The sequence below is a fragment of the Dasypus novemcinctus genome, chromosome X (genome assembly GCF_030445035.2).
Source record: "Dasypus novemcinctus isolate mDasNov1 chromosome X, mDasNov1.1.hap2, whole genome shotgun sequence".
In the NCBI taxonomy this organism is placed as follows: domain Eukaryota; kingdom Metazoa; phylum Chordata; class Mammalia; order Cingulata; family Dasypodidae; genus Dasypus; species Dasypus novemcinctus.
In genome coordinates, this window is record NC_080704.1 from 84,701,054 (window position 1) to 84,726,270 (window position 25,217).

The following is a 25,217-nucleotide window of genomic DNA, read 5'->3' on the forward strand; positions in this document are numbered from 1 at the left end:
AAAGCTGCAACTCACGGACACATTTGTCAATTAAGACAGCTAGGAACAAAATGGGAAGTTTGGGCAAAGTAATTCAGAAACAAGTAGTCACACCATCTTTAAATACATTGCTTTTAAAGCAAACGTGTTTTTAAAATGCCCATCTTCACAAACAGCTTTGTCAACATCTAAGAGGAAGGCAAATAAAAGACTTATCTTAAGGTATATAAAAGGTTCAAATCCTTGCAGAAGAAAAATAAATACATATCTTGTGTTTGTTCATGTTCAAATTCCAAGGCTTCTTTTTGATTTTCACAAGTGAACCTCAGACTAATCTATTCAAAAATTTTCAAACAATTCCATCTGCTCACCAAAATATTTCTGTTACAAACCTTAAGGAAGGCATCTCCCTATTTTTATGATCTCAAATCACTTTGACTTTAATTTTAAAAAGTTTGTAAACTAGGATTCCCCTAGGGAGAAAGTAATATTTACAATCTTTAAAATAAAGAGATAAAGGAAATAAAACCTAAACTTCTTGCTTCATATTCAGAGCCCATATTCCATGACTGAGGCCTAGTCATTCCAATATTCCATACTAAAAATTATTTTGCAACACCCATTTATAAATTTATATATAATTATTTTGTGTGAGCATGTAATATTGTAATGTAAAAGTAGTAAATTACAATTAAATGTGTTTTTTCTTGGCATTTCCTCTGAGTGAATCAACCTAGGAAGGTTTTCTTTCATTTTAATTTGTCTATTATTTCATTGTATAGAACCAGCTAAATACGATGGGGTTAAGAGAAAAGTTGTTAAGTCTTAGATATGTTCCCTATAATAACTGCTTTTTTCAGGCAATTCAGTTTTAATTAACTGAAAATACTAGTTAATGATCATAAGGCCCAATGGCCTAGGTACCACCTCTAATCATGTGAAAAGAAAATAGCTTCAAATCTCTTAGTGGGAAAATTATCTCCACCTAAAATGGTCCTTCTCTTCCTTGACTAAATGTTTGCTATTTCACAGAATCACTTATTTTCAACAAAGTGATTTGCATTTGAAAATGATTATTACTATTGGTTACTTCATTCATACCTGCAACTAAGTAAAATCTTTTCCAAACACATCATTGGAAATATATACAAAGAGAAGTGACATTTCTATCTAGACTTTACCTACATTTCAAATATTTCTGGTGATTTATTCAAAGTACTGTTTTTCTCAGTAATGTCCAATATAATATCCTGTAGTTGATTATGTACTTCAGTGTTAATCCCAACTTTAAAAGTATGATCCAACATCATATACTCTGGCAACAAAGGCTAACCAAAATACTAGCTTTATGTTACTTAATCACAATTCTTACCTAGAGTTGTCTTTGTATCACATAATGGAATACCCTATTAAGTTTAGAAATCTTTCCACCAATTAGAGCAAAACAAAACAAAACAAAACAAATATTAATTTCTCCCAAACCAAATTATCATTTGAAGCACATTAAAACCACAAACCAATAAAATACTTAGGACTTTTTCTGAGAAAATAAAACCTCATTATTTAGTTATGTGGCAGTTCATGAGATACACATGTTTTTTTCACACTAAATTATGACTACCAAATGAAAGCAATTCAAACTGGAAGAGAGAAGACTCTCCAAGTGAATATATACCCACATTTTATTAATTATTTCTAGCAGGTAAAACTTGGATTATGTTGTTTGGACTCCTCCTTGCTCCTATGTCAAGCTTAAAATACTTCATTAAAGTACGAAAAAAAAGGGAAGACCTGTAATGAAGTACTTCTTAAGTGTCAACACATACTGGGATCCTGATCATCTAAAGAGCATATATATGTAATCCTCTGCTGACTCCTTAAAGGTCATTAATAAATATTAAGTGGATGTTGCTTTATATATAAATGTGTGAGCTTGTGCACACACCCACTTAGATGTTTCTCAGTATAATTTCATACATTAAAAGCAGTGAATTTATTACGGAAAAAGAAAAGACTATTAACTTCTTAATCCTTTCGGATTATTCCCCATCTAGAAACTCACAAATTATATCAGGGTTTGGTAGTCTGAAAAAAAAACGTATAAATTTTAGTTCAAAACAAGAGCAATGCTTCATTTCAGTGGAAAAAAAAACTCCCTTTACTAGATGATAGTTATAGCACTGGTTAATGTATAAGAATATTTTTCAAGTTAATATGAAAATTAAGGCTTTTCCTTCAAAAGGTATATAATCACAAATACTTTAAAACATGTAAGTATGGATATCAACTAAGACATGAACTATAAATGCATGTCTATTTATGACAAGTTCTAACTTTATTTGTGCTTACAAAGTCATTTTTACGGGAGGGAGGAGAAATAATGAAACTGTACTGTCCCCTTTTTCTTTCTCTTTTTAATTTTAAGAAATAGACAACTTCCATCTAAATTGCCAGAATAAAGGAGATTTTAAAAATTATACAAAAATTTGGAAACTAATTTGAGTCTTCTGATAATGAATATAAAAATTCAGGCCTCAAATGGAAATAGGGTAAAGTCAAATGGTAACGAAAATTATGTCTTGAGTAACAACTAAGTCAGTAATAAAATAATTTGGGATAAACAGACAACACATTAAATAGATTGGAAAATCCCCTTTTAAATACATTTTATCTAAAAGAAGGATTACAGAAAATGGGAATGTATGATTTTTAATAAAACAATTTTCCTTTTTGCAAATGTGTAGTCAAAAAAAAAAAAAGAAGGAAAGGAAGGGGGAAGTAGGAGGTAAGGGAGGGGAGGAAAGGGGAGGGGAAGGGAGGCAAGGTCTTAGTTGACCTAGCAGGAACAGTTTCCACAACCTTTCACACTGTTGACAATTTCTTCTTGTAGTTTTTTCCTTTCCTCCTCTTTGGATACACTTTCTTTCTTTGCATCCCATTTGAGTTTATTATGGTTTTGCACACGACTGCCCTGTGTATGCCACATTTCTGAATAGATACTGCCAGGATTAGCAAGCAATCCATGGTGGGTACCACGTTCAGCTACCTTACCCTAAAGAGCAGAAACAAGAGAAACACAGAAAAAGGTCATATAATCAGTGTAAAAAGAAAATCACGTAATACTTTATAACTGAGGATTTTGAAGGATTTGCATTCATTAAAATACCTCTCACAATTCCTCCTCCTCCACCATAGTACAAGTGGGAAAAACTGAGGTAGAAATACTTTTTACACTGTTAAGCTACCCAATTCCAGTCAACAAACATAAAGCTACATAACTCAATACACTGTACACTATTTTACTTAAAGGAGACAAAATGTTAGTATTTCATTTTGATTGGCAGAAAAGGAAGGGTAAAAATTTTAAACGGTGGTACTATGTCTTCAAAAATGTTTTAGGTCACAGTAAAGTCACATATAGAATATAGGGGACTCGCATATACCCAACATCCTCCCCCTTTTCCTCCTCCCCAGCAATGATCTCTTTACATGTGGATGTTACATTTGCTACAACTGATGTACAAACATTGGAACATAGGTATTATCCATGCTTCCATTATGGTTTACGTTATGGTTTACATTTTAGACTGTACACTTCTATGAATTTTTGGTTACATCATGGTTTACATTTTAGACTATACACTTTTATAAATTTCTGGTGAAATTTAACATGGCCTGTATCCATCATTGCATGATCATGCAGAACACTTCCATTGCCCCCCAGTTACCCCTGCTTCCATCTATTCTATCCAGGGTCCGCAGGATGGAGGAATAAAATATAGATTAGAGTGGACTTACTGGAATTCTACTATAACTGTGACTTTAGCAATGGAAGAAATTGTATCATTAATGTGGAGACAGTGGCCATGGGAGTTACTGAAGGCAGGGAGAGGGAAAAAGAGGTGTGATATGGGGGCATTTTCGGGACCTGGAGTTGTCCTGAATGATATTGCAGGGACCGATGCAGGACATTATGTATCCTGCCATAATCCACTGAATGGAATGGGAGAGAATGTAAACTACAATGTAAACTATAATCCATGTCATGTAGCAGTGCTCTAAAATATATTCATCAAATGCAATGAATGTATCGCACTAATGAAAGAAGTTGTCGATGTGGGAGGAGTGCAGGGTATGGGGAGTGGGACATATGGAAACCTCATATTTTTTAATGTAGTATTTTGTGTCATCTATGTATTTAAAAAGATAATAAAAAAGTTAAAAAAGTGATACTTTTTGTAATCAGCAAATATTCAAATCAAAAGCATTGTTATTTATACAGGGATTTAAAGATCTTTAAAAAGAAATCTAGAAATCCTCATATATACATTGAAAAATAAGATTTCTCCATGATAACTTTATTTCTTCTGGTAGGAATTTTATTAACAATAGCTACTAAAATTAACACTGCATAGATATGGTATAAATTTCAAACTCCGATCTACATTTAATTTGCCTTCTCTCGAAGAAGAGTTAACTGAAAGGTATTTTGTCACTGTTACTAGCTGTCACTGTTGCTGGCTGTAGGACACACAGTGTGGTGCCCAGGACCATGAAGAAACTGTTTTCTAGGGAGGAGTAGACATTCCTGCCTTTTCAAATGGGAGAATTTCTCAGGTCAAATGCACATGCACAGGAGAACACACATGTGCAGAAAGGACCAGGAAGGCCCATATGCTTTGGCCTAGAGCTAGTTTCTAAAATCTTTGTATGGATAAACTAAAAGAGAACACTTGCTAAGGTCGACCTGCGAAGACTGGGAAAGGTGTTCTCTTTCTTCACTCATTTTTTCGGTCAGCTCTTGGCATTCAAGGAAAGCTCTGATATTCCTAAAACACTAGCTGGAAACAAGCTTAAGGAACAGCTGCCTCAGAGGCTAAATTCCAGCAATAACACATTGAAATATAAAAATGTGCAGCTTTCAACAAAAGATTACAAAACATACAAAGAAGCAGAAAGCGATGGCCCAGAAAAAGAAGATTAAAACATTAGAAATCATCAATGAGGAATTTCTGACCTGGGGCAGTCCAGATAAAAAAACTTTTAAAAACGGGCCTAATTATGCTCAAAAAGCGAAGGACAACAAGGGCAAAGAACTAAAGGAAACCAGGAAAATGATAGAGGAACACAAAGAGAGTATCAGTTGAGAGGTGGAAATTATGAAATGTAACCAAACAGAGCTAAAGACCACAGTAACAGAAATGGAAAATTCCGTAGAGGGGTTCAACAGCAGAATGGAGGTGGCAAAAGAAAGAATCAGCGAATTTGAGGACAAGACAATTGAAAGCATCCAGTCTGAAGATCAAACAAAAGAAAGACTGAAGAAAAGTGAACAGAGCCTGAGGAACCTGTGTGACACCATCAGGTATGCTCCCAAAAGGAGAAAAGAGAGAGAAACGAGAGAATATTCAAAATGATAATAGCTGAAAACTTCTAAGATTTAAAGAAAGACATAAACATACACCTCCAACATGCTCAATGAACTCCGAACAGGATAAATCCAAATAGACCCTACCATGCCATTTTACTATCAAACTGTAGAATACAAAAGTGAGAATTCTGAAAGCCACTATAGAAAAAAGCAATATGTTACATACATACAAATATACATACATAATAAGATTAAATGCCAATTTCTCATTGGAAATCATGGAGGCAAGATAGGAGTGGGATGACATACTTAAAGAACTGAAAGTAAAACACTGCCAAACAATAATTTTATATTCAGCACAACTCTCTTTCAAAAATGAAGGAATGAGTAATACATTCCCAGGTAAACAAAAGCTGAGGGACTTCATCACCATTTATATTGGCCCTACAAGAAATGCTAAAGGGAGTTCTGCAGGTTGAACAGAAAAGACATTAGACAATTACCTCAAACCACATGAATAAATAAAGATCGCTGGTAAAGGTAATAACATGGGTAAATCTAAAACACCAGTACTAGCAGTGTATGTTTGACTTGTAACTTCACTCTTTCTTCCTACAGGATCTAAAAGGCAAATGCACAAAATGTAATGATAAGTCAGTGGTCTGGGATTCAATGTATAATCATGTCATTTGTAACAGGGACTATATAAAGGTGGGGGGATGGAAGGTTATAGGAATGCAATGTGTATGCATTATTTAAGTTGGTTTCAAATCAAACAAGATTGTTAGAGATGTAGGATGTAAATTTAAGCCCCATGATAACAACAAAGAAAAAGAATATACAAACTTACAGTGACAGAAAGTACAGTACAGGTTATCAGGGGTTGGTGGCAGGGACATTGGGGAAGTAATGCAAAATAAGCATAGGGTTTCTTTTTGGAGTGGAGGGAAAGTCTACTAATGGACGGTGGTGAGGAAACTAACATTATGAATGTGACTAATCTCTGAGTGGCCACGGGAGGGGTTAAGATGAGAAGATTTATGTTATACACATATTTCCACAATTATGAAAAAAAGAAAGAAACTAAAGAGAATGGCAAAGACAAATGAGTTTATATGGCTAAGAGTCATCAAAAAAGAGTCGGGAGGTCATCACAAGGGTCGCTCTTACACATGTCTCAGCAAGACCGACCCCAGAAACAGCCAAAGTAGATACAACCCCAGGCACTGGTTCTACTGAGGGCTATGGAGACCTACAGGTTCTCTGATCATGGTAAATGGCTCTGGAATTCAGTGCTGTGTCAGTTGGCCCTACTTTGGAATTTGTGTTCCTGAGTGTGATGGAGTTGGACTCAGATGTGACCTTTTTGCACATGCCTCTTCTGTCACTTTCACTGAACCTATGGTTGGTGCTAAGGTTGTTGTATACTCAGGAGACTTGAATCTTCGGATTGTCCATGTGCCAGCTGGGTCATGAGCCTCAGCAGAGTTGTAACTCCTACCCTCTGGTTCATTGGACTTACCCAGGCCAGAATAGGGAGATGAAGATGGTAAACCACCACACCAGGGAACCAAGAGGGCTATAACTACAAGCCAAAGAATTGCATCCATCATCCATGTGGAATCTAAACCCCCTCTCGATAGAGACGTGGAATGGACATCACCATCCCAGGGTCCACGGGATGGAGGAATAAATTATGGATTAGAGCGGACTTACTGATATTCTACTATGGAACTATAGTAATGGAAGAAATTGTAGCATTGATGTAGAGAAGGTGGCCATGGTAGTTGCTGAGGTCAGGGAGAGGGAAGAAAAGAGGTACTGTGGGGGCATTTTTGGGTCTTGGAGTTGTCCTAAATGATATTGCAGGGAGAGATGCTGGACATACTATATCCTGCCATAACCCACTGAATGTACTTGGGGAGAGTGTAAACTACAATGGACTCTATTATCCATGTGGTGCAGCAGTGCTCCAAAATGTATTCACCAAATGCAATGAATGTGCCACAATGATGAAGAGGTTGTTTGGGGTGGGGTAGGGGTATACGGGAACCTCTTATATTTTTTAATGTAACATTTAAAAAAAAAAGACATCATAGGAAAATAAAAGATAATGACAATTAAATGCAATACAATATACTGAATGTGATCTAAGAAAGGAGGAGAAAAGGCTCAAAAGGACATTACTGGGATGTAAGAAAAACTTGGAATATAAAGTATAAGCTTTGTATCAATATTAAATTTCTTGAAGTTGATAACTACACTTATGGTGATTATGTAAATAATATCTTTGTTCATAGGAAAAGTACATGGAAGTAGTATGTGTTTAAGAAGAAAAATGTGTGCAACCTGCTCTCAAATGTTTAAAAGAAAAGAAACGAAGAGAAAAGAAAGAAAGAAAGAAAGAAAGAAAGAAAGAAAGAAAGAAAGAAAAGAAAGAAAGAAAGAGGAAAAAGGAAGAGAAAAAGGAGAAAAAGGAAGAAAGAGGAAGAAAGGAGAAAAAAGGAAGAAAGAGGAAGGAAGAAAGGAAGGAAGGAAGAAGAAAAAAGGAAGAAAGGAAGAAAGAGAAAGAGGGAAAGAGAAAGGGGGAGTGAGAAAGAAAGAAAAGAAAAAGAGAAAAAGGAAAGAAAAGAAACAAAAGGAAAGGAAGTGAAAGGGAATGGAAAGGAAAAGAAAGAAAGGGAAAAACTAGCAAAATGTTAAAATTGGTGAATTTGGGTATCCAGGAGGGGTGGGAATATGTTGAAGCTCTATGTATGGGTTTTTATTATTTTTGCTACTGTCCCATAAGTTTGAAATCATTTCAAAAGTAAAAGTTAAATTTAAAAATTAAAAATAGAAAAGATGGTGATTTTTTCCAGAAACACCAATGAAATAAATCCAAAACAAGTTATTTTCCCACAAAAATGTATATATTTTAAATTATTCTTATTTGTATAAAAGCACATGAACTAGTTTTTAAAAGTAGTAGCATAAAGAAAGTCTTCTGGGTGGGTGGAGCCATGGCACCAGCGCTGTGGCGTCTATATCTGGAAGCTCTGCAGTACTGGGGAATTCATAAGCCCTGAGCGGGTTATTGGGGGGTTAACAGGACGGGAGGCCTTTGCAGACGAATTTGGGGAGACAAACGGGAGTTTTATTGCAAAGCAGGGAATTTTTGATTGCGGACGCAAATAATAGCGCTTCTGCCTAGAGCCCTGCCCCCCCAAGCCTGGCTGCCGATCTGCAGCAGACTTAAATTGATAGCAATAGAGAGACGTCATAAGGAGGCTGTTACAGGTTCTGGCAGGGTGGGAGACGTCTGGAAGCCGATTAGGGGAATATTTTGCGAAGCATGGGAATTTCAGTTTTGGACTCTGTTATCGGCATTTCCGGCTGTAGCCCCACCCACAGGCGTGGCTACTGATCTGCCTCATTAAACTGGCTGCAGTGTAGAGGCGCACGCAGGTGGCCGTTCTGGGGGCTTACAGGGTGGGAGGGGTCCTGAAGCCGAATTGGTGATACATCCACAGAACAGACCCCAGTGAATGAGTGAATTGCAGGGTTCAGACACAAAAGATAGAATTTGCGGATGTGAACTCACCCATAGGGCTGGCACCCAGCTGCGGGGATCCCTGAAGGCTGTGTTGCACTGCAGTGCTACCAGGCTACCTGTTAACCAGATTTGAGGTTGCCAGGTCTGAGTCCCCTAAACCCGGGTGGCCCACACTCCAGAGACTCACACCTCTTGACTGTTCAATATATCAGACTTTGCATCCCTGAATCCATCACGCCCTGAGGTCCATCTGAGGTCCTTGAATGTCCTAGCCCTCAACCTTTGCGTTTTTTCTTTTTTCTTTTGTTTTGTTTTGTTTGTATTTCTATTTCATTTCATTTTTTATTTTTTTTAATGTCCTGATTGCTAACATTGCTTTATCTCCTAGTCTTTTCTCCCAGTGTATACCCCAAAGTCTTTTTTTGTTTGTTTCTTTGTTTTTTCAGTTATTTAGGGGGCTTTTTTTATTGTTGTTGTTGTTGCAGTTGTGGTTGTTCTATATCTTTTTCTTTCTTTTCCCTACTTGTTCCCCTCCCTTTACCAACCCCCTTTTTCTTTCTTCCTTTCTTCTCTCTTTTTCTTTTCCTCTAATCTCTCTTGTCCCTCATTTTCTTCTTATTTTATCTTAATTATACAATAGGTGCTACCAGGGAACACCTCATATTTGCTGGGTTTCCTCACCTTCCGTTTCCTCATATCTGTGTGAATTGATTTTGGCTACCTACACTATCCCCTTTCCCGTACATCTTGATATCCCCCATCACCTACTATCTCTCCTATATCCCACCTCCCTTTCTTTGATCCCCAAAGTTTCTAACTCTTAATTTCTAATACTTTGTTTTGTTTTCTGTTTTTTATCCACTCTTGAAACTATTCCCTTTCATTTCTCTTTCCCTGTCACACGAAAACAATAGCTTTTTAATTCATACCATATTCCTTCCATATTCAGTCGACTACCTCATTATAGGTACTCTACCTACTGCTATAACTCTACACAACTTACATGAATCTAATATCCATCCTCCCAGAACTCATATTGTTGCTCTGTTAACATTGATCACCAATACTACTTTACACTTTTTCCTTGCTTACACAATTGCCCTTCCCTGGCCCTTATACTTTCCTTTAAATTGAACTCAACCAGCAATAAGAAATTAGAATAAGAAGAACAAAGTGACAAAGCGAAGATATAACACTTATGCAAAAACAACAGCTAATTAATCCCCAAGATCAGACAAAGAAGCTAAGGAACTGATTAAACCCGTCAAGATAAAATGATGACCAGACAGCAACAAAAATCTACAAACCAAACAAGTAATCAGGAAAACATGGCTGAATCCAATGAACAAACTAACCAGGAAGGGGAGAAGAACTTCGCACAAGTAATTAAAGATTTCAGAACATTTATCACCGACAAATTTAATGAAGTAAAGGAAGAGGTTAACAACATGAAGACAACATTTGGAGGGGAAATTGCAGATTTACGCATAAAGATAACAGATATGATGGGAATGAACACCACAGTTCAAGAAATCAAAAATACACTTGCAGCAAATATCAGCAGAGAGAAGAGGCAGAGCAGAGAATTAGTGATGTGGAAGACAGTACATCGGAAATCAAACAGATAGTAGAATTGGTCGATAAAAAGATAGAAAAAAATCCAGCTAGGACTTAGGGACCTAAATGACAATGTAAAAACCTCAAACATATGTATTATAGGCATCCCAGAAGGAGAAAGAGAAGGGAAAGGGGTCAGAAGGAGTGTTTCAGGAAATAATGGCTGAAAACTTCCCAAATCTACTGAAAGAGACAGATGTAAATATCCAAGAAGCACAGTGCACCCCAATCATCATAAACCCCAACAGACCCACCCCAAGACATATACTTGTCAAATTATCCAACACTCAAGACAAAGAGAAAATTCTAAAAGCAGCAAGAGAAAAGAAAACCATCACATACAAGGGAAACTCCATAAGATTAAGTGCTGATTTCTCATCTGAAACCATGGAGGCAAGAAGGCAGTGGTATGATATAGTCAAGGTACTAAAAGAAAAAAATTTCCAACCAAGAATACTCTATCCAGCTAAATTAGCATTCAAAAATGATGGAGAGTTCAAAATATTCGCAGATAAACAGAAACTAAAAGAGTAGGCCAACAAGAAACCTCCCCCTCAAGAAATTCTAAAGGAAGTTCTGCAGGAAGAAAGGAAAAAACAGGACAGGCAGAGTTGGAGGAGAGTGTAAGAGAAACAAAAAAGACAAAAAGAGAAGGGAAAAAAAACAAACAAAATGTGACAAACACAAGTCCAATCAAAATATGGCTAACACAAATAATTCCTTGAAAGTAATAACACTGAATGTCAACGGATTAAACTCACCTATCAAAAGATTCAGACTGGGACATTGAATAAGGAAATATGACCCATCTATATGCTGTCTACAAGAGACACATCTTAGACCCAGAGACTCATGGAGGCTGAAAGTGAATGGTTGGAAAAAAATCATACAAGCAAACAACCACCAAAAAAAGGCAGGAGTAGCTATATTAATATCAGACAAAAAAAGACTTTAACTGTGAAACAATTGTGAGAGACAAAGAAGGATACTACATATTAGTGAAAGGGACAATCTGTCAAGATCGAACAATGGTAAATATTTATGCTCCTAACAAGGCGCATCTAAATACGTGAGGCAAATGCTGGAAAAACTAAGTGAAAGAATAAATGCATCTACAACTATAGTGGGGGATTTTAATACACCACTATCAACTCTGGAGAGAACATCTCAAAAGAGATTCACTAAAGAAACAAAATATTTGAATAGTCTATTACAGGAGCTGGATCTGATAGACATATACAAAGCATTACAGCCAAACACAGGAGGATATACATTTTTCTCAAGTGCACATGGATCATTCTCCAAGATAGACCATATTCTAGGCTACAAAGAAAGGCTTAATGAATTCAGAAATATCGAAATCATACAAAACAATATCTCCAACTACAGTGGAGTAAAGCTGGAAATTTGCAAGGGCTAGAGGCCCAGATTTCACACCATGATTTGGAAATTAAACAGCACACTCTTAGACAAACAGTGGGTCAAAGACAAAATCTCAAAAGAAATCAATTACTACCTTGAAACAAATGATAATGATAACACAACATACAAAAATTTACGGGATGCAGCAAAAGCAGTACTGAGAGGGAAATTTATAGCCATAAATACATATATCAAAAAAGAAGAAAGAGCAAAAATTGAAGAACTAACTGTACATTTGGAGGAATTAGAAGAAAAAAACAAAGTAATCCAACAGGAAGAAGAAGGAAGGAAATAACAAAGAAAAGAGCAGAACTAAATGAAATAGAAAATAAGAAAGCACTTGAAAAGATAAACAAGACCAAGAGCTGGTTTTTTGAGAAGATCAACAAAATTGACAAACCTTTAGCGAGACTAACAAAGAAAAAAAGAGAGAAGATGCAAATACACAAAATAAGAAATGGGAAAGGAGATATCACCACTGACCCCACAGAAATAAAGACTATGATAAGAGGATACTTTGAAAAACTATATTCCAACAAAAATGACAATTCAGAGCAAATGGACAAATTCCTAGAAACACATAAGCAGCCCTTATTGACGAAAGAAGGAATTGATGATCTCAACAAACCAATCAGAAGTAAAGAGATAGAATCAGTCATTAAAAATCTCCCAACTAAGAAGAGCCCAGGGCCAGATGGCTTCACAGGTGAATTCTACAAAACATTCCGGAAAGAACTAACACCAATCTTGCTGAAACTATTCCCAAAAATCGAAACAGAAGGAACATTGCCGAACTCCTTCTATGATGCCGACATTACCCTAGTACCAAAGCCAAACAAAGACACCACAAGACAGGAAAATTACAGACCAATTCCTCTAATGAACCTAGACGCAAAAATACTTAACAAAATACTTGCTAATCGTATTCAACAACACGTTAATCTAATTATACATCACGACCAAGTGGGATTCATTCCAGGCTTGCAAGGATGGTTCAACATAAGAAAATCAATCAGTGTAATACACCATATAAACAGATTGAAGGGAAAAAAACACATGATTACATCTATAGATGCAGAAAAAGCATTTGACAAAATACAGCACCCTTTCTTGATAAAAACACTCCAAAAGATCGGAATATAAGGAAATTTTTTGAGCATGATAAAGAGTATATATGAAAAACCTACAGCAAACATTGTTTACAATGGAGAAATCCTAAAATACTTCCCTCTAAAATCAGGAAGAAGACAAGGATGACCACTATCTCCCCTTCTATTTAACACTGTCTTAGAAGTACTCACTCGAGCACTGAGGCAAGAACTAGATATAAAAGGCATTCAAATTGGAAAGGAAGAAGTCAAAATTTCATTATTTGCAGATGACATGATCCTATATATAGAAAACCCTGAGAGATCTAAAACAAAGCTTCTAGAACTCATAAATGAGTTTAGTAAAGTCGCAGGTTATAAGATCAATGTGCAAAAATCAGTAGCATTTCCATACACCAATATTGAGCAAGATCAGGAGGAAATCAAGAAACAAATACCATTTACAATAGTAAATACAGAAATCAAATATTTAGGAATAAATTTAACTACAGATGTAAAAAAACTTATACACTGAGAACTATACAAGACTGTTCAAGGAAATCAAAGAAGACCTAAATAAATGGAAGAATATTCCCTGTCCATGGATAGGAAGACTAAATATTATTAAGATGTCTATCCTACCAAAACTGATCTACACATTCAATGCAATCCCAATAAAAATCAACACAGCCTTCTTTAAGGAACTAGAAAAACTATGAAATTTATTTGGAAAGGAAAGAGGCCCTGAATAGCCAAAGACATATTGAAAAAGAAAAACGAAAATTGGATGAATCACACTACCGGACTTCAAAACATACTACAAAGCTACAGTAGTGAAAACAGCATGGTATGGGCATAAGGAGAGACACACAGACCAATGGAATCGAATTGAAAGTTCTGATATAGAACCTCATATATATATAGCCATATAATATTCGATAAAGCCACCAAACCCTCTCAACTGGGAGAGAATGGCCTATTCAACAAGTGGTGCCTGGAGAACTGCATATCCATATGTAAAAGAATGAAAGAGGATTACCATCTCACACCTTATACAAAAATCAACTCAAGATGGATCAAAGACCTAAATATAAGAGCCAAGACCATAAAGACCTTGGAAAGCAGTGTCTGGAAACATCTACAGGACCTTGTAATAGGAAATTGCTTCATGAATATCACACCAAAAGCACGAGCAGCGAAAGAACAAATAGATAAATGCGACCTCCTCAAAATTAAAGCCTTCTGTACCTCAAAGGAGTTTGTCAAGAAAGTAAAAAGGGAATTCACACAATGGGAGAAAATATTTGGCAGCCATATATCCGATAAGAGACCTATAACATGCATATATAAAGAACTCATATATCTTGAACATAAAAAGATAAACAACCCATTTAAAAAATGGGAAAAAGATTTAAACAGACACTTCTCCAAAGAAGAAATACAAATGGCTAAAATGCACATGAAAACATGCTCCAAATCTCTAGCTATCAGGGAAATGGAAATCAAACTACAATGAGATACCATCTTACTCCCATAAGATTGGCAGCTATGAAAAAAACAGAAGAATACAAATGCTGGAGAGGATGTGAAGAAAAGGGAACACTCATCCACTGTTGGTGGGAATTCAGTAGGATCCAACCATTCTGGAGGACAGTTTGGCGGTTTCTCAAAAAATTAACCATAGATTTGCCATATGACCCAGCAATACCTCTGCTGTGTATATACCCAGCAGAGCTGAAAACAAGGACACAAACCAATATAGGTACACCAATGTTCATAGCAGCATTGTTCACTATCGCCAAAAGTTGGAATCAACCGAAATGCCCATCAACAGATCAGTGGATCAATAAAATGTGGTATATACATACAATGGAATACTACTCGGCTTTAAGAACAAATACACTACAAACACACGTGATAACATGGATGAATCTTGAGAACCTTATGTTGAGTGAAGCAACCCAGGCATTGAAGGACAAATACTACATGACTTCAATGATATGAAATAAGCAAGCTGCCGCAGAGAGCTAGAGAATGGAAGATAGGCTTACAGGAAATCGGGGGGTAGAGGAAGGATGTAAGCTGACATCTACGTGGGTGAAATCTATGGTAAGCTGGAGATAAGTATTTGTACAAGGAAGGCATAAAATGGGGGCATAGGGTTACCTTTGGGTGGGGCTTTGTGGGATTGAGGGGGACTAGGGATGGGCGGAGGGGTAATATTGCCCAAAACATTGGGGGGAGGGAGGGGCAACATACGAACATAGGAGAGTGTCAGGTGTTGGTTGAGAGTAAAATGCTGAGAAAACCGTATCAAAATGTAATTAGGAGGGTTACCTGTTTAGGATGCTCGCAGGGGATGGTCTGACACAGGACGAACTCGTGGGGAATGTCTGAATGCTCATTTTGCCAGGGTGAGTTGTACCATTGGGTAGAGACCCAAGTAGTGAGAGTGGGGGTGGACCCACATCCGGGGAGGGCTAACGCCATCAAATAGAGGGAACTGTATCTCTCGAGAGAAAGGGTAGCTCCCAGGGCATTAGGGCAGTTGAGCAAGTCAGGCCCTTAGCACTGTTGCAAGTATCTCTGGACGTGGCTCCTCGGGAAATGGAGATTGGCTGTCACTGTGGGCCCCAAGGGGAGGGGAAAATGGATGTTGAATGGATGGAACCAAGGTAAATGTGGGGGCAAGAGAGGAGTTTCGCGAGAGTTCACAAGGATGAATATAAAACACATAATATTATACCAAAAACATATAGGGGATGAAAGACTAATAATGTAAACCATAATGTAAAACATAGGATAACTAAAAAATTTAGAAAACTCTATATCCTAAAGTATGGAACACAATGTAAGCACAGATGTCACCTTGTTTGAAAGCTACTGTCTTGGAGTCTGTACATCAGTTTCAGTAAATATGATATGAATAAATTAAAAGATTATCACTGTGGAAGGGAAAAGGTTTTATGGTGCATGTGTAGGAGAACTGTATATTGTATGTATGAATTACTGTGATCTAGGGCTCCTGTGAAGAGAAGCTCAATAATTAGGAAAAAAGAAAAGATAGGATGTAGAATTTTTCCAAATCAATATGTATTCTATATCTAAACTTTAAACTCATCGCTATATTCCATTTTACTAGTAAGGGAACCTGACATTATGTTGGGCTTTGCTTTTCAGGAAGTTTTGGATCACAGAGTGGTTCAACAATGGCAGCGGAGGAATACTGGTATGGGATGTTATTGACAGGCGATATATGGTTGACAGGGAGTTATACAGGGCATGTGTCCAGGGTGCATGGAAATGTTTGGCTATACTCATAGTGGAAAAAATAAAAACAACAGTTGGGGGGGTACTGGGTTCCTGGCCGGGGGGGGGGGGGGTGCTCTGTCAAGGTCCCTAGGGGAGCAGCGGCAGTCCCCCAGGTGCAACGGCAAGGACCAGGAAGGAATGAGGGTCCATAGGTGAGCCCCTGATACTGACTATGCTTGTGAGCCTATATACCTGAAATAAGAACAAGGCCTAGAGCAGCATTGTACCTAACAGTTCCCTCCTGACAGCCTCCATGTTACTCAAATGTGGCCAGTCTTGAAGCCAAACTCAGCATGTAAATGCAATGCCTTCCCCACAGCGTGGGACATGACACCCAGGGATGAGCCTCCCTGGCACCGAGGATCACTACCAAGTACCAGCTGATGGCGTAACTAGAAAATGACCTTGAATAAAGGTTCAATGCAGACCAGCAGAATATTCCTGCCTACATATAATAACAGGAGTTAAACATGCTGTTTGATCTAAATTAAGGGGAAAATGGAAAGGACAAATGAGTTTATATGGTTATGAGTCTCTAAAAAAGAGTCTGGAGGTTGTCAGAAGGATTGCCCTTATGCACACCTGAGCAGAGTCTGAGACAAATAAAGTAGATACAACCCCAGATATTGGTTCTTTTGAGGGCTAAAGAGACCCACAGGTTCTATGGTCATGGCAGATGGAGTTCACTGCCATTGTCAGTTGGCCCTTCTTTGGAGCTGGTGTTTCTGCGTGATGGTGCTGGACTCAGATGGGATCTCTTTTCACAAGCCTTTCATGCTAATTTACTGGACTTGTAGTTGGTGCTGGGGTTTAAGATATAACTAGGGGATTTGAATCTCTGGACTGACAATATGATAGCCAGGTCCTGAGCCTCAACAGACTTCAGCTCCTACACTCTGATTTATTGGACTTAATCCACTCAGCTAACATGGAGTTGAAGAATGTCGACCAACACACCATGAAGCCTAGAGTGCCTACAACTGAAAGCAGGAGGATTGCATCCAGTATCCATGTGGAATCTAAGCCCCCTCTTGACATAGATGTGGAATGGACACAACCAAGCCAAGGTCCACAGGAAGGAGGAATACAGTAAGGATTAGAGTGGACTTAATGATATTCTATTCATGAACTATTGTGGTTAATAACCGAGAAAATGTGGCATTGGTGTGGGAAAAGTTGCCATGGTGGCTGCTGGGTGCGGGGAATGGGAGGAAGAGATGAGATGTGGAGGCATTTTCGGGACTTGGAGTTGTCCTGGGTGGTGCTGCAGGAACAATTGCCGGACATTGTATGTCTTCCCATGGCCCACCGGATGGAACGTGGGAGAGTGTGGGCTATGGTGTGGACCATAGGCCATGGGGTGCAGGGATGCCCAGAGATGTACTCCGCAGATGCAATGGATGTGTCATGATGATGGGGGAGAGTGTTACTGTGGGGGGAGTGGTGGGGTGGGGGCAGTGTGGGTTAATGGGGACCTCATATTTTTTGAATGTAATATTTTTTTAAAAAAATAAAAAAATAAAAAAAAATAAGTCTTCTGCTCATCTTTCTCTTCCTTGAACATCCCCTTTCTACCCCCAAATTCGTAGCTATTTTTTCCGATTTTACCTCAATATATCTAAATGATATGGTTCTACTGCTATTTCTTAATTTATCAATTTTTGGCATTATCTATTGACTTCCTATTATAGAAGATGGTGATTGCACTAACATACTATGCCAAATTGCCATGTCCCCATTCTTTACTGTCTCAGTAACATTAACTGTATCACAAATTCTGGTTAATTTAATATTCACTATCTTATTTATGACTAAGTATTCCTTGTTAAGCCAAGTACGTACTATTTGGGGTTATGTCTATTTTTGCATACAATTCTTTATTCTTCCAGGACTTAGTAACTGTCTTCGTTTCTTCAAGTGCTTAGTTTTCTATGTCGCTTTTGGTAATTTTCTCCCAACTTTATTTCAGAATTATAAAACCCTTCTCAACACTAGTTTTCTCATAGTACAACTATTATTATGTAATCTCCCAGTTCAAAATTGCCCCCCCGCCCCCCGAGATATACGTCAGAGCTTTTAGGGACTTATTTAACCTCAATTCTGAAATTTTATGGCAATGTGACTTGATATGTTTTTTTTCCCCCTTCCCTTTCATTGTACTAAGTATTTGGATAGGTAGGTTTTGAGGAGGTCATGGACATGCTTAGTGGCCATGAAGTAGTGAGTAGGGTACACAGGGAAGTATGGCATAGCTTGAATTTTGGGCTGTTCTGTTACACGCCATCTGGAGTGAATTGGGCAACATAGGTCTCATGGCTCTGTGGGCTAAACTGAAAGGCTACCACTGCCCCATCAGCCTAGGAAGAGATACCAACCTGTGGCTGGGGGAATTGGGGTTTGCTGTCTCTATCCTTTGGGGGAAGGAAGGCAATAAATGGGATTGTGAGAATCTGTCCATGAATGCCAGGGAGTTGAGATGCCATGCTGAGATCAATGAGGTTGGGGCTTCTACTGCCCAGCATACACTCCCCTGGCTTATGGTTTCTTATATCTGTTCTCATTCTGGAACCAAGCATATCTGCACTCAGCCCACCTAGACTGATCTTGAGGTGAGTGTGAGGCTGGTCATTATTCAGGAGACTATTAGAACTGAATGGAGACCCAGAGGTGAAAATTAGAGTAAGAGCTTTTATGGAAGAGATATGGGATATTAAAAAAAATTATGGACAGAAGCCTGGAGAGAATTCTTCCTGTGGCTGTCCCAACTTTATCATGAGGGTGCCACTACTACCCTTACCAAGCAGGCTGAATGCAGGAGTCTTGGTTGCCTTGTATCAATCCCTGTCCTTCAACAAACTCTTAGTTGGAGTTAAGGGAAGAGGCAGGGTGGTCGAGGTGGAATATAAGCAGCTGAAGGTACACCCACTTCTGCTCTGCAGGGACAGCCTCTGATTGGATCCTAGAGTATATTCCACTCTGGGTGACCACCTCTCCTCTCATTCCAACTAAGCCTTGGAAGAACAAAGAGAAAGCTGTGATCACACTATGACAACTGGGTGATGGTGCATGGGATTTAGCCCCTAACCAAAATTTCCAGTTTGCAGTGAGACACTGATATATCAGAGAAGGTCCCCTTGAATGGGGTGCCAACCTAGTTTTCTTCCTCATCCCAGGGCTTCTTCTTGGAAATGTTATTGTATGGGTTTTTCATACCTTCTCTGCATAGGGCTCCAATATTAAGAGGGTGGTCACTGTGATAAGTAACTGAAGAGCCAGGCCAGCAGGTGGTAGACGCCCACGTGTTAAACCAGCAAATCCTTAGAGCCACAAGATGGGAAAGCAGCCACCCTTCTTCTTGAAGCCCCTACTTACCACGCTATTTTCTTGCGACTACTAGAGCAAGGGGTCCTGAAGGATGCTATAGATAGTATATCCAATGGAGAACTTTGGGAAAAATATAAACTATAAGGAGGGCCATGGGCTTGACAGAGTCAATCTGCCACTGATGACCTACTCCCCACAATCCCCAGATACGGGCAGTGGAAAAGGAGGAGGATCCTAAAGCTCTTTCAACTCTTCCATTGGCCTGATTGCAAAGTCTGTCCCTGGGAAGCATCTCTACCTAGACCTGACTAAAGTAGTAATGGCCTAAGGTGGGACCCAAGGCCCTGTCCAACCCCTGGAAACCAAAGGCTATATGCCCCAGTGTGTGTACAATTTGGGGGCAGCAAACAAACCTTATGGTGCTTTATAAATACAGATGCCCAAGTCACTATTATTCCAGGAGATGGAGAGTAAAGGGGCAACAAATAGCACTGGGAGGTTTGGGGCATTCCACATGAATATGGGGTCAGGAGGTTACTGTTAACCTGTGGATTAGTTCCTTGGATGCCCTGTGGTTATGTTTCCCACTGGGGAATGCATTACAGGGATTGATATCCTGTACCACCCAGCAACAGATACAGGGATATGCTCCCACATTCCAGCCAATTCTGGCCATCATGGTTGGGCAAGTGACAAACCATGCACCCCCAATGTTCACATCTCCTCACTGCAATGTCTAATAGCAATACCACCTCCTTGATGGGAAAAAGGTTAAAATGGAACTGATAAAGGACCTTCTATATGTGGGTGTCCTCCACTCTACTATCTCTACCTATAATATCCTGCATGACTAGTAAAAAAGATGAGTGGAGCATGGCAGCTGACCATAGACTGACTATGCTTGAGTGCAGAAGTATCCCCTTTGGTGTCCACACTCCCAGACATTATAACCCTCACAGAAGCAAGTTAAGCCTTCACCAGTGTTTATCCTAGGGTGTATATCATGTCGGTCAGCCAGAGCAAGGAGCAAACTGTGTAGGGACTACACACATTACTAAGCGGGCTTTGATAGTCTGACTGAAGCAGATATCCCAACAAGCCCAGCCCTTAAGAAGATCACCTTCTTAAGCAGCGTATGGGCTAGAGCCCAGTGACAGATCTATGGCCCAGTAAGGGACTAATTACTGTGCCTAAAGTCACCTACTTCCAAAAAGGAGGTCCCGGAGTTGATTGGGCTATTTGTATATTGGCACCAGCACAGTCCTTATCTTGGTAGCCTCTTGACACATCTATATCAGGTGACACAAAATGCAGGTACTTTCCACTGAATGGAGAAGAAGCAGACCTGGCAAGAGGTAAAAGCAGGTGTTCCAGCCACCCTGCCTCTAGAACCTATGGAGCCTGAATCTCTGAGCTATAGGCTTCTGGCACCCAGACACATGCCAACTGGTCCCTCTGACAGGAAGGAGGAACAAGAATATGCTGACCTCTGAGTTTTTGGACTAAGAAGTTTTGAGAGACAGCCCAGCACTACTCACCCTTCGAGAAGCAACTTCTGGTATGCTATTGGGTATTGGTAGAAAAATAAAGGATAACTAAGAGCTCCCAGGTACTACTGAGGCTAGAAATCCCCATCATGTCCTGGGCCTGGGTAAGAACACTCACCCAGGCTGTACCTGTGGTGGTTTGGGGCTATATGTACCCCTGAAAAACATGTTCTTAAACTTAATCCATTCTTGTGGGTGTGAACTTGTAAACAGGATTTTTGATGAGGTTATTATAGTTAAGTTGTGGCCTACTTTAATCAGGATAGATGTCAATCAGGATGACTGGAGTTCTTCATAAGAGAATGAAATACAGAGGGAAAAGAAAGCCACAGGAAGCCAGAAGCTAAAATTCAATGGAACCCAGAAGAAAACAGAGAGGACTCCATATGCATGGCCTTGTGACAGAGGAGCCCAAGACCAAGGATTGTTTTTTTTTAAAGATTTATTTATTTAATTCCCCTTCTCCCCCGGTTGTCTGTTCTCAAAAATATGGAACGCTTCACGAATTTGCATGTCATCCTTGCGCAGGGACCATGCTAATCTTCTCTGTATCGTTCCAATTTTAGTATATGTGCTGCCGAAGCGAGCACCCAAGACCAAGGATTGTAAGCAGTCAGCCCCAGTATGCCAGGCTTCAGGAAGAAAGCACCATCTTGATGATGCCCAGACTAGGACTTTCTTTTAACCTCAAAAAAGACAGCTAAAAAATTCTCATTGTTTACTTCTAACCTTTTCACAGAATTTGCCTGTGCAGCCCAGGAAACTCAAAAACAGATTTTTGTTTCAATGTGAACACATCAACTATAAGTCAGAGGCTGAAAAGGGTATTTAGGGGCTATTCCCAGAGGGATCTCAATGGGCCATTCATGGCAAGTAGAATACATTGGCCCTCTTCTACCATCCCAAGGTATGTCCTATGTCATGGTGTGGTAGACACCTATTCAGGTTATGGCCTTGCCTTTGCAGTCATGTGACCATGGTCCATATACAGGATACCTTGGAAAAGTAGCTCCGCCACCTCTTTGGGTACCCAAATGACATCTCCTCTAACCAAGGATCCTACTTCACTGCTCAATCCACTCAACGATGGGCCCAGACTCACAGAATTAGATGGACTTTCCATGTTACTCACCACCAATAGGCATCTGACACTATGGACAACTTTAATGGTCACTTGAAAAATGAACTTCATTGTCTACACCCTGACAAACTCTCTTACTGGATGGACTGTCCGCCTTATTTGGAACCTCTTGAAAACTACTCAGTGATTCCTCAGAAGGGAAACACAACCTTATCCAAGTCGCTACCACAAGGAGGGGACAAGGGTAGAGAGGAACCTAGGCTTTGCTGTGCGTCTACCCTTACACCCATGAAGATGAAAATTTTCTCCAAAGGGGGACCAAGAACAAACCATTTGGGACTCTCCTTTGTGAGGGGATTAATCTGCATTTTACTTCATTACACACGTCATACAATTCCCAAAATGGTAGAAGGATAGGGCCGCTAGGTGGAGGAGTGGGATGATGGAAACAGTCCTAGAAGTGCTGACACATACATACTGGAGGTTAGTGGAAGATGCCTACCCCTGGTTGGACTATAAGTCCCCTTGGGAATGGTCATAGGATACCTTTAAAGAGTTCTGACAACTCCTATCTATCAGGAATGGGTGGAAGTGGACTGGAATATATGGGTAAGGGACTCAGATCAATGGGAAAGAGGTAAGGTTATACCAACAGATTGGGTATAGGACAAACAGACTGGGTGGCCTTAGAGGGAAAAGATAAGTTATAGCAAACAGGCTGAGAAAAATGTCTCCCATGGGAGGTAGCTGCATGACCACCTTATCAGGACTAGTTACTGTGCCTCGCCCCCCTCCTGTTTTCTACAGATTTTACAGATTTAGCCCAGCAACAAGCTGGAAAGAAAACAGCTTGGACCAATTCACTCAGTCCATCAGAGCAGTAGGGAACCTGACAGACTGCTGGATCTGCCATCTAAACCCTCACTCACTCTCTCCCCTTTACCAAGTCCAGATTGCCACTCAGGATGCTGATTTCCCCTGGATCAAGTTTCTATTAACATCAGGAAGTCTTTCATTTATGCCATGTGACAAAAGTAATGTATGGATGTTAACTATACATTCTGTTCTTTATAGTCCTGGACAACTTATCGGATTGCAACTACTGCCGAAATAATGAAACTGGCAAATGGCTCAGTCATCTTTCTCCTAGCAACCTTGAGATGACCACTGAATTGCTAGGAGTGGGCTGTGCCCCTCCAGGGTTTATAATCATTTGTGAATGAAACAAAGTCGCTACTGGTTGGTCCACTGCCTGCATAAGTTGCTAGACAGTGATGGGAAAATGCATCCTTGAGTTTCTTATTGTTCCTTTAAAAATGGGAGTCCCCTATATTGTATATATGACTTTACTGATATCTAAAACTTTTTTGAAGACAAAATTAAAAATTAAAAAAAAAGGATGTAGACACTGAGGAAGGAATGGAAGAAATTGCCTTGCCATAATACATGCAGGGCAGCACCTATTACAGTGATGAAAGGCAAAACATCAAAAACAAACTTTTATCATATTTTTCATTTTTCAATACTCCATTTTATTTAGTTTTTCTAAATTAGTATGTATTCTATTTCTAACCTTTAAACCTATCATTACTATTTCATTTTTCTACTAACTGAATTTGACAATGTGATTAGGCTTCATTTTTTAAGAAGTTTTGGATCATGTAGGGGTTCAACTATGGCAGTGGAGGAGCACTGGTGTGGGGTGTCATTGATGGGGGACACATGGTTGGGAGGGAGTTCTTCAGGGCATGTATATAGATATATAAAAATGCTCAGATATTCGATGAGTATTGTCATTGGAGGTAGAGCTACAGAAAACAATTGAGAGAGTGCTGAGTTCCTAGCCCGGGATGCTATGTCACATTCCCCAATGGAACAGCAACAATTCCTCAAGTGCAAGGCCAAAGACTAGTGAAAAAGTGTGGTCCAATGATGGGTCCTTGATATTGATGACTATGCTTATGAGCCTGTGTACTTGAAATTCAAACTAGGCCTAGAGCTGTGGGATACCTAAGAATACTCCTGAGAGCCTCCATGTTGCTCAAATGTGGTCACTCTCTAAGCCAAACTCAGCGTGTAAATGCATTACCGTCCCCCCAACATGGGACATGACTCCCGGGGATGAGTATCCCTGGCCCCAAGGGATTACTATTAATAACCAGCTGGTGATGCAACTATAAAAAGATCTTGGATAAAAGGGGAGAATGGTAAAGACAAATGAGTTTATACAGCTAAGAGCTTTCAAAATGAGTTGGGAGGTCATCAGAGAGGCTGTGCTCATGCACATCTCAGCAGGATCCCAGAGACAGACAAAGTAGATATAATCCCAGGGACTGGTGCTCCTGAGGGCTATGGAGACACACAGGTTCTACAGTCATGACAGATGGCTCTGGAGTCCAGTGCCTTGTCAGTGGGCCTTACTTAGGAATTTGTGCTCCTGACTGTGATGGAGTTGGACTCAGACGTGACCTTTCTACACAAGCGTCTTTTGTCACTTTTACAGAACCTATGGCTGGGAGACTTGAATCTCTGGACTGGCCATGTTCCAGCTGGGCCCTGAGTCTCAGCAGAGTTGCAATACCTACTCTCCAGTTTATTGGACTTACCGAGGTCAGCTAACAGGGAGGTGAAGATGGTCAACTACTGCACCAGGGAACCAAGTCTACAAATATAAGCAATTCTCCAATTGCATACATCAGCCATGTGGAATCTAAGCCCCTTCTCAATTTAGAGGTGGAGTGGACATCACCATCCCAGAGTCCAAAGGATGGAGGAATAAAGTATGGATTAGAGTGGACTTACTGGTATTCTACTATAGAACTATTGTGACTCTAGCAATGGAAGAAATTATATCATTGATTGCAGACAGTGGCCAAGGGAGATGCTGAGAGCAGGGACAGGGAAGAAGAGGTGTGATGTGTGGCCATTTTCGGGAAATGGA

At 39.5% G+C, this 25,217-nt stretch overlaps 1 protein-coding gene and 1 non-coding gene across 2 annotated transcripts in view; both read right to left on the minus strand.

Annotated features, from left to right (window-relative positions):
* Window positions 1–2,616: 2,616 nt before the first annotated feature.
* ABCB7 (ATP binding cassette subfamily B member 7) overlaps window positions 2,617–25,217 on the minus strand; it is a 123,980-nt gene continuing 101,379 nt past the window's right edge. Inside the window, 1 exon segment of the mRNA XM_058292159.2 lies at window positions 2,617–3,031. Coding sequence (XP_058148142.1) covers window positions 2,816–3,031 — 216 coding nt within the window. The 3' untranslated portion in view covers window positions 2,617–2,815.
* LOC111761470 (U6 spliceosomal RNA) lies at window positions 21,679–21,785 on the minus strand. Its single transcript, XR_002794830.1, has one exon. It is a non-coding gene; the product is annotated as a U6 spliceosomal RNA (small nuclear RNA).